Below are 15,625 nucleotides of genomic sequence, written 5' to 3'. Positions count from 1 at the left end.
GCAGTTATGTGGGAACTGATGTGCGTACTGCCGGTCTGGGCCTGTGGTTGCGAGTTTATCAGGGCTTGCGACGGGGTGTCGGAATTGTCTTGCATTGTTTGCTGTTTGAATTGGTGTAATAATAGGGCCCATTCCATGGAAATGGGGCGCTTACGTATCCCCTTAACCTCCTCCTCCTCCCTGAGCGCTTCCTCCTCCGCTGCTGCCCATTTGTTCACTGCTCCCACCCAGGCTGCTATCGAGGGTCCCCTAGGAGCTCGCCAGTGCATAGCTATCCCTCTTTTTGCTAATAATGTTGCTAGCGATGCAGAGCGAATTAGTACTTTGTGCTGTTTCCGTCTCCGGAAGATTCCAAGTGCACAGGCCTCCCACTTGTTTATGTTAGGAAGACCTGTGAGTTAACTCTATGTCTCGTGAATAGTGTGTCAATATGGTTCTATTATAGGGCAGGCCCAGAACATATGATTAAAGTCCGTGTCTGGTATTTGACATCTGGGGCAAAGAAACTGAGTGGGTGGATAAAATCGCTGGAAACGCACTGGCGTTTGATACTTTCTGTGTAAGATATAGAATTGTATGTTTTTTTAAAACACACGTTTCAGGAAACGTTCTAGGGATATTAGAGCACCTTCTCTCATTCCTTATTGTGTAACTGGCACGCTAGCTCTTCCTCCCATGTTACCCGTAGCGCATCCAATAGTTTGTTTAGAAGCTCCCGTATAGCTTTGTAAAGACAACTGACCAGGTATCGACCGGCCCCCATGTGCATGATTGTGTGGAGGACCGGATGCATTGCTTGCTCTCCCTCCGTCAAATCTTGATACGAACTGTAGCTTTCTATGATTTGCCTGTGGAGTAAAAATTGACCAGGGGGAAGATCGCAGTCTTCCACCAGCTGGTGGAACGGTCGTAATTGCCCATCCGCAAAGAAGGATTCTATCTCAGTGAGGAAGTTCTCTGTCCATATGCGGAGCACATAAGTCGTGTAGTACGCCTCTCTTCTGGGCCAGCCCACCAAAGGGAGTAAAGGAGAGTACAAAGGTACCCCCACGGACATTTGGTGTATCCTCTGCATGCATTTACGCGCCATCGACACCTGTATTGGATATGTGCGTCGCGGTTTAGTGCCAGGCAGCAGCAAGAGGGAGAGTTGTGGAGGGGGTATGGGTATTGTCGCTGCATGGGTCTCCCCCATATGCCTGCCCGCCGTCCAATAGGATAGCCACTGCAATTGCGCCGCCAAAAAGTATGACTCAAAGGAAGGTGCGCCCAGCCCTCCGTGGGTGGTGGGCAGTTGTAACTTAGCCAGCGCTATTCTATGTCTACCTGTCCCACAGATTAGCTAGCTTAATAGGGAATCTAAGTCCTTGAAAAAAGCTTGGGGTGGAATTACAGGTAAATTTGTAAAGTGATTCAAGAGATGTGGGACTATGATCATCTTTGCTAGGGCCACTGGTCCTAATGGAGCCAAAGGAAGGTTCTTCCAAAATCCTAATGCTGATCTAATCACAGCCAGCGCTCTATGGTGATTGCCTTCGAATAAATCAGATGGGGAGTGATACAAGTGAACCCCAAGGTATCGGGGGCACTCGCGCTCCATGCTATGCTCTCTTCCCCCATCCGAATGTTCAGAAGGGCAAGGCCCGGAAGCAATGGGTAGGCCGTGGACTTGTCCCACTTCACTCTGAGCCCGAATGACTTTGCAAATGCTTCAAGTGTCGTCCATATGGACGTCAGATCCGTGGTGATGTCCCGTACATATATTAAAAGGTCATCCGCATACATGGAGACACTATGCCCGCTATGGGGATGTCCCAATCCTCCCACGCCTGACATAACCATATTGCAAGGGGCTCTACCACTAGGGCAAACAGCAGGGGTGAGAGTGGGCAGCCCTGCCTCATGCCTCTCTCCACCTGAAACACAGATGATATGCATCGTCCAATGCGTATGCACGGGGTACATTTAGTGTTTAAGAAGCGTGTATATGCTAGGGGAGTCAGACCTATCCTTGTCCGTTGCAGGACCGTAAATAGGTATGGCCACCTAAAGTATCAAAGGCCTTCTCAAGATCTAAAATGAGACAGTCTGCCCTGGGGAACGCAGCCCTCGCCTGATCCTGCACATGGAAGAATCGGCGTAAATTTTGGTTAGTGCTTCTCTCTGGAACAAATCCACATTGGTCTGGATGGACCAGTGGCCGCAGGATTTGTGTGTAGCGGTCCGCCAATATCTTCCCTAATATCTTACAGTCAGTGGATAGCAATGTGATGGGAATCAACTTCCTGTTAGATCATTGGAATAACACGTTTTACTGTGGGAGAGACCTATGACAAAAAAAATTGCATTTTTCTTCTGATCACAAAGACATAATGATGCTTTCTTATCTCAATATACCGCCTATTTTGACCTACTTTCAATATCAGTGCCAGATCATTTGTGATCATAAAATAAAGAGAGTTTGTATAATCCAGCCAGGAATTCATGCACCTATTTCTGTGCTCCTAGGATTTTGTGCAATGTGATGAATTATCTTCATGAAGAATGAAAGAAAGAACCACAAACTGCTAATGGTTTTGTCCTAACAAAGTGAGAGTAAGACTTGTGATATATAGCTGATCTTGTGTAGTAGGACCAGGGGATTGTTTAACTGTAACTTATTGTCATTTATCTACCGGCGTAGCTAGGGGGGGGGGGGCGGAGGGGTCGGTCCGCCCCAGGCGGCACTATTTTAGGGGCGGCTATCGTGCAGCACTGGTGGTCCGTCCGTTAGAGGGCACAGCGAGGAAGGCCTCCTGCACGAGGCGAGACCTGTGAGACCCAGGCTGCCCAGGGCAGTGAGGTCAGGCCTGAGTCAGATATATGATACCAGGTGCAGCCACGTGACGTGAGGTCACGTCCTGCTGCCGAAGGCGGGGAGTTTGTGGAAGGAACTAAGCAGAGGCGTTACTGCAAATCATTGTGGCGGGCCGGCAGCGCTGCCTTCTCTCACCTCCGGCCGCCGCCTCCTTTGTCACTGTGTGGCTCAGCTGTCTGTGCATGGAGCTGAGCAATTGCTGTGTATTCGACCCCCGGCCGCCGCCGCAAATTTAATTGCTGAGTCTGAGAGCAACTGGCTGGGAAACCAGGGACTCTGTTTTCGAAGAGCCACTGTCTGCTCTGCAATATCATCATGGCCTGATTGATCACCATTAAGGCCCCTAGGTAACTCTTTGGTCTCGTGCTCTTTAAGACCACTGGAAAATGGAATAGAGTCAGCTCCTTTCAAGTGGTTTGGAATGTGTCTGCTGATGCCTCTTTGCATTTCTGCAAATTAAAAGCATTTTTTTCCCACAGGCACATTAAAGCTGGGGTGAGGCACGTTTCTTGTTCCCACTACTTTAGGGGTCATAACCGTGACACAAGCATCCTCCGCCATTAGCCCCTTCGATGATCATGACGAGCTCAGCTCGTCATGAGTTACACCTCTCGTACACTCATGACAAGCTGAGCTCGTCATGAACAATGGGAATCTATGATGGTCAGCGCACAGGGTAAATCTGCACCGCACCGATGGTGTTAAATTGGGAGCCCGGGTGACCTTGACACTGGAATGCACTGGGCTGGGGGGTTCGTGGAAAAAAAAAATGTATTCCAATTAAAAAAAAAAAAGAAAAAGGAGTCAAAAGCGATTCAGACACTCGAGTTTTGTGCTAGCTGGAGCAGAAACGGTGCTTCCATCTCGGGATTTTTTTATGTGACCAGGTGTCTGCTATCGGTGGAAGAATCTGTAAGATGGCAACCTATCCTGCTAATGAAAGTAGTAAGCGTGTTAACCGCCCATTGTCATAAGTGACGCCTTCCAATCTTGGCTTTTTAGCCAAGACCACTTTGCTTCTGTGTATCCTAAAACACCAGAAAGCAAAGTGCTGTTTGTCACAAAAGCAGGACTTGATGAATGTGTCACCGAAGTCAAAGGGTCACTTGAAGATGTGAAGTACTGCGTCCCTCCTTTCCCATAATGCTTTGCTGAATTTAAACTGTACCACTAGCAAGTATTATGATCCATGACCAGTTCTCTGCAGTGATTTCAAGAAGAACAATTCAAAGAAGAAAAGGTCTAGGCTAGGTCTGGACATAGGGGCATTGGTCTCTACTCAGTTTTCACCGAATTGGGCCCCCACTCAGTCTCACTGATAAGCCCAGCCCCCATGAGAAGCTAAAACTCTACTCCTGCCATGGCTTCTTACCTTAGTTCAGCCTGCCTCAACCTCAGATACAATGTCACACTACAGCACAGAAGAACATTGCCAACTGGGCACTGGGGAGGTCTGTGAGGTCCATATTGTTCTGTGAATAATAATGGGGTTTAAGTCATTTTCCCATGTGTTTCTAACTGCTTCCTATGCACACATGAGGATTTTTCCTATTATTTGCTGATATCCTTTCAATTGTTTCGGGCTCCTCCTGTGAACCCCTTGGCTTCTGTTTTCTTGCATAATCAGCATTTGCTCTCTGTGGTTTGGAACAAAGCTGCAACATATCTAAGAGGAGGCTGAGGTGCAGGACCTCATACATCTAACAACTTTAAGCTAAAGTCTAGTTTAACCCAGAATGTGGGCCAGATCTGGTATGATTTCATGTAGCTTCAAATATTGCCTTTCAAGCACCGATATAGACCTACGCTCTTTGTGGAGGTCGGGAGTTTGGAAGAATGGGTTTAAATTTGGTTGCATGGTTTCCCCTTGTCTGGTTGCTTGAGGGTGTTGATGGCACTTTTGCAATTATTTTTTGTATTGCATTGTAATTGCATTTATATAGCACTCACTACCCATAACGAGTCATCAAAGCGCTTTTTCAGCAAATGGCACGCTACTCCGGAACCCATAAATGATTAGGGGTGAATTAGTATAGTGAAAATTTGAAAGAAATGTGAGTGGTGTATATGTTAGTCAGTTATTTGGATTGAGAAGGATAGTGGAGGGATAGAAGAAGGAAAAAGGTTTGTATTTATATAGCGCTTGCTACCCTTGATAGGGTGTTAAAGCGCTTTTTTGGCGAGTGGCATGTTACTTCGGAACCCAGAAAGAAATAGTGGTGAATTAGTATAATGAAAATATGAAAGTAAGGTGAGTGGTGAATATGTTAGTCAGATTATGTGGATTGAGAATGATAGTGGAGGTATGGAGACTTAGGCACTTAGTACTGTGTCTGATTTCTTTTTCTTACTTTATCACAATTTTTGTTATCGGTTGGCAGTCGCTGATGATGAGAACCTGAGGATGCAGGCGAGTAGCAGTCTGCAGACTCCCATGGTGTTACTCCTGTGCGGCACTGCCAATCGTTTTTCACTTTTTTTCCTTTCCTATTTATTTATGTTTGGTCATTTCACACTGGAGGGTGGGATAGACCACGGGAGGCAGAGCTCACAGACGCAATTAGTATAATGAAATATGCAAGTCATTTTTAATAATTTGAGTGGTGGATATGTTAGTCAATTATTTGGATTAAGAAGGATACCGATGGGGTAGATGAAGTATGTGCTTTTTCGGTGAGTAGCATGCTACTCTGGAACCCATAAAGGATTAGTGGTGAACTAGTATAGTGAAATAGGAAATTTATTTGAGTAGTGGACATGTTAGTCTGTTATTTGGATTGAAAAGGGATAGTGGAGGGAGAAGGAAAGTATTTTGATTTTTTTTCGTTTTGTTGTTGTTTTGTTGTTGCTATACACTTCATTACGAGTGGTTATTCCCCAGTAATGAGGACAAACATCCAGATCTTGCTGCTTACTGCACCTAAATGCCATCTTCCCGGTTTCCCCTGATAGATATCAGTAGGTTTGGCCTGAAAGCATTTATGAAGGGAACATGGTTTTCATTCCAAAACTCAAAAGTCCAATAAGTGTGCTCCCAGGAGCTACCGCACATAGCAGAATTTAATGCAAACTTGTAAGGAAGGCAAAGACAAACTTACCTTGGGAAATGTTTCAGACAGCATAACATTGACATTTCTCAAAACTTTAGCAGCATAACACAGGATTTCAAAAATTCTAACTTCCTGTAGGGCTGATATGTGGTATGCACTCCTTTCGTGTTGTAATTGTTCATGCAGCTCTCTGATCGATGTCACAGACAGTTTTTCTGAGTCCCCAGATAGATCATGCAGTGTGCGTGTTCTCCCTTGTACTGCCGGTCACTGGTGTATTCAAATGTGTAGTCTCAGACGGAGTCATGTATGTGCATATAACTTGCATGATCGAGGTAACTATTAGCAGCGATACTATGTGTCTCTCGGACCTTTCTCAAGTGCTCGCCGTCTTTTTTCCCCAGCAATGGGGGGCGGCAATCTGAGGGATAGCCCGGGGCGCCACATGCTCTAGCTACGCCTCTGCATTTATCCAGCTTTTGATTTCGTCAGAGAAGGCTTGAATTTGACTTACCTGTGAAGCCAGCCATTTTCTCTAGAATCTGTGTCATCTCTGTGTTGCTACTGTTCTGCTAATGCTCAGGATACTTTCATCATCTTATATTTTCAGACAGACGATGGGTAACATCGCCATTACACACTCAGATCTCAGAGAACTGTAGTGCTAATGTCATAAAAGCTTTATTGGTAAAGCTGCTGAAATGCCTCCATACAAGTTGTGAAATAACAGATATACTAGCAAGTTTCTTTGGGCTCTAGGGACACCACATCAGAAATATGTGTCCCAAATTGAGCTTGAATTATCACTCAAATCACTCAAATGACGGCTTAAAATATATTTCAGCAACAAACCAATCAGTTGTCACTTTCTGAAAATGCGCACAAATTGGTATCAAATGCATGGTATCAACTTTCGATAAACAAATATTATAAAAGGTTGTCATTTTTATTAAAAACACATTTTTAACCCCAATTTCCAGCTTTTCATTTTTAGTTAATACACTTTTGGTCTTCACATATCAGTGTCAAACTCAAGAATTTACATGTATACTTCCAAACGTGGGTAGGTTCTGCCTTACGTGTGAATGTTTTACCATCAAATGTCATGGATGCCAATCATAAGTTAAATGTGGGAAGCATTATGCAAATAGTCACCAAAATCATGTCAAGGGTGTATGTAATATGGTAATATTAACAGATATGCTAAAGTTAGGATGATGTCATCAACCAGCTCTATAATGCCAAGTAACCCCACAGCATACCATAAATTGCAAGTACTATGTCATAATCTGTACCATCACACTGAAAGCACCCACAATATACCACAAACTACATCATTATGATAGGCCAAATCACAAAACCCATGGAAAGCATCCATGGTGCGGAACTAGAGGCTAAGGGCCTCAAGGGTGAGCTGGCCTCCAATCATCGGGAGGAAGATGCCAGTACTAGTAGTTGGATGGCGAGGTTTGCACCTTGGTGTAAGTGTGACTAAAGAGGTTCCTGAGCCCTTCCTCCATGGGACCCAGATGACCCTTAATTAGGGTACCTAAGGGACCTAGAAACGGAGGGTTGCGACAAGCATTAGAACCCCAATATATTGGCATATACATTGAGCATATGCTCCCCCAGGTTCCGATGCTCGTCCTAATGAATACCATGGACTCGGATGAGCCAATTGGCAGAAACATGTTGACGGTTTAGCGGGGCTAGGGTACTAGTTCCCCGACTCCCCACACCTAGTTTGTAATACCAGGTGATACCCTACATGGTAAAAAGCCAGACTGAGTCACAGCATTGGTTTTAACCACTTCCGTGTTCCCGACGGGAGCACTCCCTCCCTAGTGCTGCGAATGACCATTGGCCATCACAGTCCTCCCCACCCTTTAGAACACCCGCACCGTGGCGGAATTGCCGCCGCGGTTCAGCCGTTAAATGGTATCATTCACAGATCCTGAGTTATTGGTAAGCGCCTGCCTGATTACAGGGCGTAGGCTTGTCTTTCATCAAAGCGGGTTTCTGGAGAGTGTGGGGATATCCTGTGATGAAGCTTGACATTTGGTGGTGTATCAGGACATCTTGTCACACTTGCATGCGTGTCTAGGAGTAGGCTGGAAAGTATGAATACTTACAAAATGTGGTAAATTATAAATTGATACTGAAATCACTTGGGTAACTTTTTTGTGTGGATCATCGTTATAAAAGGACCACCATTATGCCATTGATTGACTCCATAATGCCAGGGACCCCCACCATATGTAAAAGATGTCTGCCATTATGATAGGCTCAATATCATATCAACGATACGGACAAAATACCAAGTATGTGTTATGTTATGTTGGTGGTGGGCATTATAATGACCACCGTTCTACAAATAACCAGATTGTGCATTAAATAAAGAGGCAGTGGTCAGGTCGGAGTGGCTGCCAGGGAAAGGCAACAGGCCAGGAAAACAAGCACACGGAAATATGATTTTATATGCCCACCCATGTCATCTTACCAAAAATGTATTTGGGGTAACACCTGGTAGATCTGCTCAGTCCAAAGGAGTAATTACAACATGTTTGGAGCACTGGCAGGTATCTCTCAATCTGTCAGTAGCAGAGGTGCCTTCCCACCGGTCCAAATAAAATGAAAAGAAAACATTACCTCCTCGTAAGTCTTCCTTGCTACCAGAATTACAAAGGGAGCTACAGCTCCACACCAGAACAAAGCTCACTTTTTAACTCGTGTGGTAAGGAAGACAATACTCGGGGTAATGAAGATTACCGGTAAGTAACCGGGGCATCAGGCCTGCCGTCCACCCGATGCAAACGGTCGATAACTTTCGAAAACAAAATACAAGGAAAGTAAAGCCCTCCTCAAAGAGAACAGACACATACTCATACATAAAACAAAAGAAACGCAAAAATGCTACAAGTCTTAGAGGTTTAAAAAACATAAGGAAACAATTACTAACAAATATCTATTTTTCAAATCAATACTTCCTTTAGAATGGACCAGTGTCGGAGCCATCACTCATCTTCCTCCTGTTTCCAAAAATAGTCACTACCAGCTTCAGCTGAAATAGGTCTTTGTCATAAAGTGTGAAAAGGCGTCTGTCGCATCGAACGCAGGATCACATCTGTGAGCAGAGCCAGGACAGGAAACCAGATGGCTTTGTCTACACCATGTCACCGTGATCAGGAGCTCTCGAGACCATGTCACCGTGATCAGGAGCTCTCGAGACCATGTCACCGTGATCAGGAGCTCTCGAGACTATTTGGTACTAATAACAGTAATTGTGGCTGCTATTTCATATTGACACATTTCTAATATTCAGCAATAGTAGGAACGTTAAGAGTTGTGCACCTAATGGTTAGGCCTTTTCATTTCCTCGTGGAAAGTTTTCTTACAAAGCACAGAACATTAAGTACATCGAATGATAACAGCTTAACATTCAATGGATTTCCTTCCACTTTTCGGCCAGCGACACACAGCCCAAGCGACTTTGCTGGCCGAATACGTGGACGGAAGTATCACCAAATATTGTGAAGATAGTTAGCGTTCAGCAGATAACATGAGTCACCTGCCTGAGAGCTGAAAGATGCTCCCCTCTTACAAGCTGGGATGAACACGTTAACGTTCATTTAAACCCACCTGCGCCGGTGCTTTCCATTTCTTTCAATATCTTTTTATCATGACGGTTAAAATGTACATAATAAATAAAATCTACGTACCATATATTCCTGTTGAAATACAAGGGAAGGCCTGTAATAAAAAAAAAAACACTATAAGAATTTTGGAGTACAATAATTTTCATTTTTTTTTAATGGTGCAGTTGTTCGAACAAAAGTCCTTTAGCAAAAGCGATTTTTTTCTGCAAGTTTAAAATGTAATACACATTTATTGTTCTCAACATTGAAAAAAATATTATATAAATTAAGTTAATGTATATACATACAGATCAAAAAGTACAACCATTACTTGACGAGAGGGTTGTCTGATCCCTCCCCCTGTGGCTTACGGTGGGCGGCGAGAGGCCTGGGAACTCAGAGACCCAGTGACAGCGAAGGAGGTGCGAGTAGACTCACAGCTGTACTTCCTAGCAAATAACGGGACAGTAACGTCATCGGCAGTGGTCCTGTGGGAGGCATACAAGGCAGTGTTAAGAGGTAGAGCGCAAACCGAGATCGCACACAAGCACAGGAAGGAGGCGCAAGACATTGTGGCTCCTGAAAGCAAACTCCTGCACTTGGAGGAAGTCAGGGGTGTAGACTCCAGTCATTCCACTCTCCGCCAGATAGAAGTCACTCGCACTGAATATCAAGCGCTGGTGCGCCAAGAGGTGAAAATACTGTACCTCAAGGCATCACCTATATGAGACAGGAGATAGAGCAGGGAGCTCCTGGCGTGGCTGGGAAAGAAAGAGGCGGCATCCAGGTGGGTGAATACCATCCACAGGGCCGGACAGACCTTTACCACAGCACTGGACGTTGCCAACCCCTTCGCAGATTATTATGCTGATCTGTATAAAGCTAGGATGTGGGTGGGTGAAATTCAGATCAAGGAGTATCGACATGAAATAGATCTGCCAGTCCTGTCCCCAATGATCGGGAGGCTCTGGAGGAAGAGTTCACACTTGAGGAGGTGACAGGGGCCATACACTAAAAAAAAGAGGGAAAACCCCAGGATCAAAAGGTCTGCTGGCGGAGCTCTTTAAGGCGAACTCTGGATTATTGGGACCACACCTCCTTGAGATGTTTCAGGCGGCTCGGGAAGAGGGCCCCTCCCTCCCGACCTGCGGAATGCAACGGTGGTGGTAATTCATAAGTCTGGGAGGACAGCAAGGAAGTACGGGGCACACCAACCAATCTCACTCCTAAACGTGGAGGTGAAGATATTAGCTTCCGTCCTAGCGCACAGACGGGCCTCAGTTATCACCTCCCATATTCAAGCCGGCCAAGCGGGGTTTATGCCCAAGAGAGGGACAAGGTTTAAGTTACGGCTTTTAGCGAAGTGGCTAAGCACGGTCCAAGACAGAACAGACCCACACATGCTGCTCTCCATTGATGCCGAAAAGGCTTTTGCGCTTTTCACTGGCCGTTTATGTAGCAGACGTTAAGAAGAGTAGGGTTTGGACCCAAATTCATGGCCTGAATATAGATGCTCTATAGGTCGCACCTGTGAGGGTGCATTTCAACGGGAAAATGTCAGAGAAGTTTCCAATAGAAGAGGCACTAGACGGGGTGCCCATTGTCCCCAATGCTCTTTGCATTGACCCTGGAGCCGTTGGTATGCATCCTCATCAGATTGCACCTGAGAGTGACGGGATTCACAGCAAGCGGAGGAAGAACGCACCTCACTCTATGCGGATGATGTCCTTTTGTACATCACCAATCCCTCATCTACGATACCGGACCTTTTCCAGGTGCTTGGGACATACGGAGGCTACAGGATTAACAGGGACAAATCAATTCTTTACCTGGTGGGAGGGCCCCTAGAGGTACGAAAACTCCCCAGAGACCTACAAGTAACCACTGAAGGGTTTAAATACTTGGTGATGTACATTTCTATAGATACTCTCGCATCCTCACCCGTAACATCCAAAGGGTAGTGGCAGATTTTCATGTGGACGTGGAAAGATGGAGACGGCTGCCCCTAACATTACTGGGTAGAGCGGCAATGTACAAGATGATTACGCTCCCCAAACTTTTATACATCTTGCAAAATACACACTATAAGATCCCAGAGGACATTTTCGGCACAATAGATAGAGAAGTGTGCACAATCCTGTGGGATGGAGGACAACCAAGGATAGCGCTCCACACACTACACCACAATCAATACAATGGGGGGATTGACCTCTGGGACATAAGATCCTACTACCGGGCAGCGCACCAGATAGCAATTAACGAGTGGGGACACTTGCCGGGAACACACCTGGCATACGCACTGGAGCGATGCCAATTTGAGACACACTCAAACTTACACTACATATACATGGGAGGGGCGCTAAAAGCTGCTACCGGCCACCCAGAGGACAATGCAGGCATGGGATGGCGCAGAGAAACAAATGGGCTGGTATAAGAAGGTAAAGAGGGACACCCCGCTATGGGAAGGCACGTGCCTCCCAGAAATAGGGAAATAGTTGTGGTTCAAAGACTGGACTGAGACATGATGGAATCTCCAAAGTAGGGGACTTGATAAAGACAGGCACTCTGATCACGTTTGAAGCTCTGTAACAAGAGTTCCAGCTGAGGGACAGGCAGAGATATAAATACATGCAACTACAACACGCATGGACCGCAGATTGAATAGATATTGCAAACACCCCCGAGTTCACATCACTGGAGGGCAGACTCCTTCAAGGGAGGTAACACTAGTAGATGACAAGAGCTGTCAGGAAGACACTGCAGCTTGCACCACCCATTGCCCCTGCCAGTCCTGCCATTAAAAATACCAACCCAACTGCTAACCATCACAATCCTACAAGTTTGACAATTCAGACTATTCTAGGCCCCCAGATATATAAGAATGTCTTAGGGGCAGATATTAATCATTTTAAATGTATATCGAATGAATAAACAACTGTTGTTGCACTCCTCTCTAAATTAGACAAACAGCGTCACCATGTGACAGACTGTCATGAGCGCGGTGTTGAAAATTAAGTGTTGGTACCAAGCACAGGAAACTACCTGCAGCCCTGACAAGTGTCACCAATCAGTGGTTAGACTAACGCATTTTAGTGCTGATGTCCTCATTACTGCACTAAAATGCTTAGTCACACATTTACAGCGCTCCTGAATTGAATGTGCCATGAGTCGCTGCATAATGATTAACAACAAAAGTGCTTTCAGCCGGCGCTTGCTGTTTTGCCACTTGCCCCCAGGCAATTTAATTAGCTGTGTGGCTCAGCACTCACAGATGCCGCCTTCAATGGAATTGTGGTTACGGTGAATGATCAACTGTGCCTGTTATACATTGTTTTCGCAACAGCCAGAGTACGGCTAAGAAAAACATACAATTCTGCTGTGGCTAGGTCCGGCCATAGTCTCTGGAACATGTGGACCAGATCTATCTAAACAGGAGGCGGAGACAGAATCTGCTCTGCAAAAAAACAGAATCAGAAAGTGTGCACCAGGCCCAGCGCATGTAACGTCAGCAGCACCTTGTTTTTTTTTCCTGCCATGAAAAGGACTCCGCAGTTAATGGTCTACAAGGAAGCTCCAGCCTGGATTCAACTTTTTATTGGGCTGATAAGTTGCACTGCGTGTGCTCAAGGTGGTCAGAGTGGCCTAGCCCGGTGCCGTCGCCTTAAAACACGTTGCCGCTCTCCGCAGGCCTACCTGCTGCTGTACCAGGACCCGGACATCATGGTTTCATCAACCCGTTCCTGTCCTATCCTTTCTGTCCTGACTGGCACATGTACTCTCGCCAGCTAATAGCTCAAACAGAACTTTACCACTCCCGACAGCCCTCACGGTCTCAAACCAGCTCAGATGCATGGCACTCAATACAAAGGAGCCACAATTCTGGCCACCATGTAAAATGAGTGCAGGATTCACTGCCAACATTTTAGAAGAGGGAAGGAGGCAGATATTAAAAACATAATCGGCAGACTATACATCCCCCATTAACTTGTATTGAAGCACAGGTAATTGTTATGTTAAAATCATTTGCAGAGCGCACTTACACCAGGCGGTTTCATGGCACCGTGAACGGAGGGCAACAGAAGTGTGGTGGGCAGGACCTTACTCATATGCCTGGGAGAACAGGAGAGTCTTAAGAAGAGATCTGAAATGGGGATAGGATGTTGCTGATCTGAGTTCCAAGGGCAGGGAATTCCAGAATTGAGGAGCAAGTAGAGAAAATCTGAGACCACTGTGTTTTTTCCGTTTGAGAGTGGGGATGGTGAGCAGGGACAAGTGAGAGGAGCGAAGTTCACGAGAAGGGAGATAGCGATGGATCAAGGAGGAGATGAAAGCCGGGCCAAGACCAGCCAAGGCTTTAAAGATAATGCAGCCCAATTTAAATGCACAGCGTTAGGCCACCGGGAGCCAGTGAAGTCTCTTCATCAGGGGACGGACATGTTGGTGTCTGGGTTGATGAAAGATGAGCCTAGCCGCTTGGGTTTGCACCAGATGGGAGGCTTCAAAAACTCTTGAGTCCCCTGCCTGAATCCAGTCTATTGGCATGTATTGCTTTTATTTTGACTTCTCTGCCACTCTACTGGGACGCTGTGTTATACATAAATGCATACATAAAGTTGAAGCACCAGTGCGCTAAGGGCACTCTATTGTAAACCACTGTGAATATACATCATCAAAAAAACATTTAATTCCTCAAAATGCTTGAATTTATTGTAACACCATGGCATATTTCGGGAAATGAGGGCTCATTACAAGGTAGGAAGGCAGGCAGAACAGTAATCAACAGCCCTGCTTCTGTCACTCTTAGCTTGTATCATACTTGGGGGACTAATTTGGAACAGTGGTGGCCGTCGTGTCAGGCCGTTTGTCCTGTTTTTAGTTAGTAGGCGAAAGCCACATTTGTGGAATGCTCACCTGGGTGCAGTGTGTGCACGGCTGTTTATTAGCAGTCAGGATGCATTATTATTTTTTATTTAATATTGGGCCTCTTCGCTACCCTATACACCATTATATAGATGCATTGGTTAGCTTTCACTAGTATTTTAATTGTGGAATCTTTTTTTTTTTGTTGCTTGGGAGGCCTTTTTGTGTTTGTGTTTTTATAATGTTTTAAAACCATCTGTCTTGTGTACTATTTGAACAGGGTGATAGTGAAAAAGTACAATATACATCTGATAGAAGTCAGGGCTGATGCCTTTTATTCCACTGGGCATTTCCCCACAGGCCTGACAAGTACCCCGCATCAGGGGTTAGACTAATGCATTTTAGTGCTGATGTCTTCATCACTGCACTGAAATGCATAGTCACACATTAAAGGATACAATGGCTATGTATATTTATTTGCTGCTATATAAAACTTTATAAATAAATAAATACCCTCTGATAACGAGGTGCTCAAGGCTGCCTGGGTATATTTCACAAAAGTAGCTAGTTTGTTTTCGGCTTGTAGTGGTGATGGAGCGTAAAAGTTTAATAACAGGTGCCTCAATCAATTTTGACTATCAAATGAAATTTACGAAAATACTGCATCGTAAAAATATGCAGAAATGTTTAAGTAGTGGAAAATTTGAAAACGTAAATAAAGAGAGAGAGAGAAAAGTTATTTGCTTATGCAATGTAATCACGTGTTTGAGAAGCTAAACATAAGTTAACCTAGAAAATGTGCGGTTGATGACTTCTAAATGTGATAAATTTGATAAATTAAATAAATGCTTACACAATGAACATTCAAAAATGGTTGGAATGCTTAGTATATGAAGGCTTGATTACATGAAGTTTTGCAGTACTACTTTAGTATAGTGGGTTAAAAACATGAATGTCAAAAGTTACTTATGTTAATCTGTTTTGAAAATATAAAAACGTGCGAAAATATACTTTTTAGTAGTACGTAATATTGACACATAACTTTTAGGAGAAGAATAATGAGAGAATTAACTAACAAAAGTGAATAATTCATATTAAAGTGTGTTTTATATTAATCCTAACTTTATAATGATTCAGCAAGTTTTCACGTAGGCCTCAAATGCGTTCTTTTCCTCGTTTGAAAAGCAGAATCTAACTGAAATAGATTGTTTTAGACACTGTGA

General features: G+C 44.8%; 1 protein-coding gene across 1 annotated transcript in view; it reads right to left on the bottom strand.

Annotated features, from left to right (window-relative positions):
• Positions 1-15,625, bottom strand: part of LOC147709132 (uncharacterized) — a 2,423,108-nt gene that overhangs the window by 2,374,374 nt on the left and 33,109 nt on the right. Inside the window, exon 2 of the mRNA XM_086925884.1 lies at positions 9,627-9,657. Within this exon, the coding sequence (XP_086782010.1) occupies positions 9,627-9,657 (31 nt within the window). The remainder of the gene's footprint in view (positions 1-9,626; positions 9,658-15,625) is intronic.

This window comes from Lissotriton vulgaris, chromosome 6 (assembly GCF_964263255.1).
Source record: "Lissotriton vulgaris chromosome 6, aLisVul1.2, whole genome shotgun sequence".
In the NCBI taxonomy this organism is placed as follows: Eukaryota; Metazoa; Chordata; class Amphibia; order Caudata; family Salamandridae; genus Lissotriton; species Lissotriton vulgaris.
Note: the sequence above shows the minus strand (reverse complement) of the source record. Positions and strands in the feature narration are given on the sequence as shown.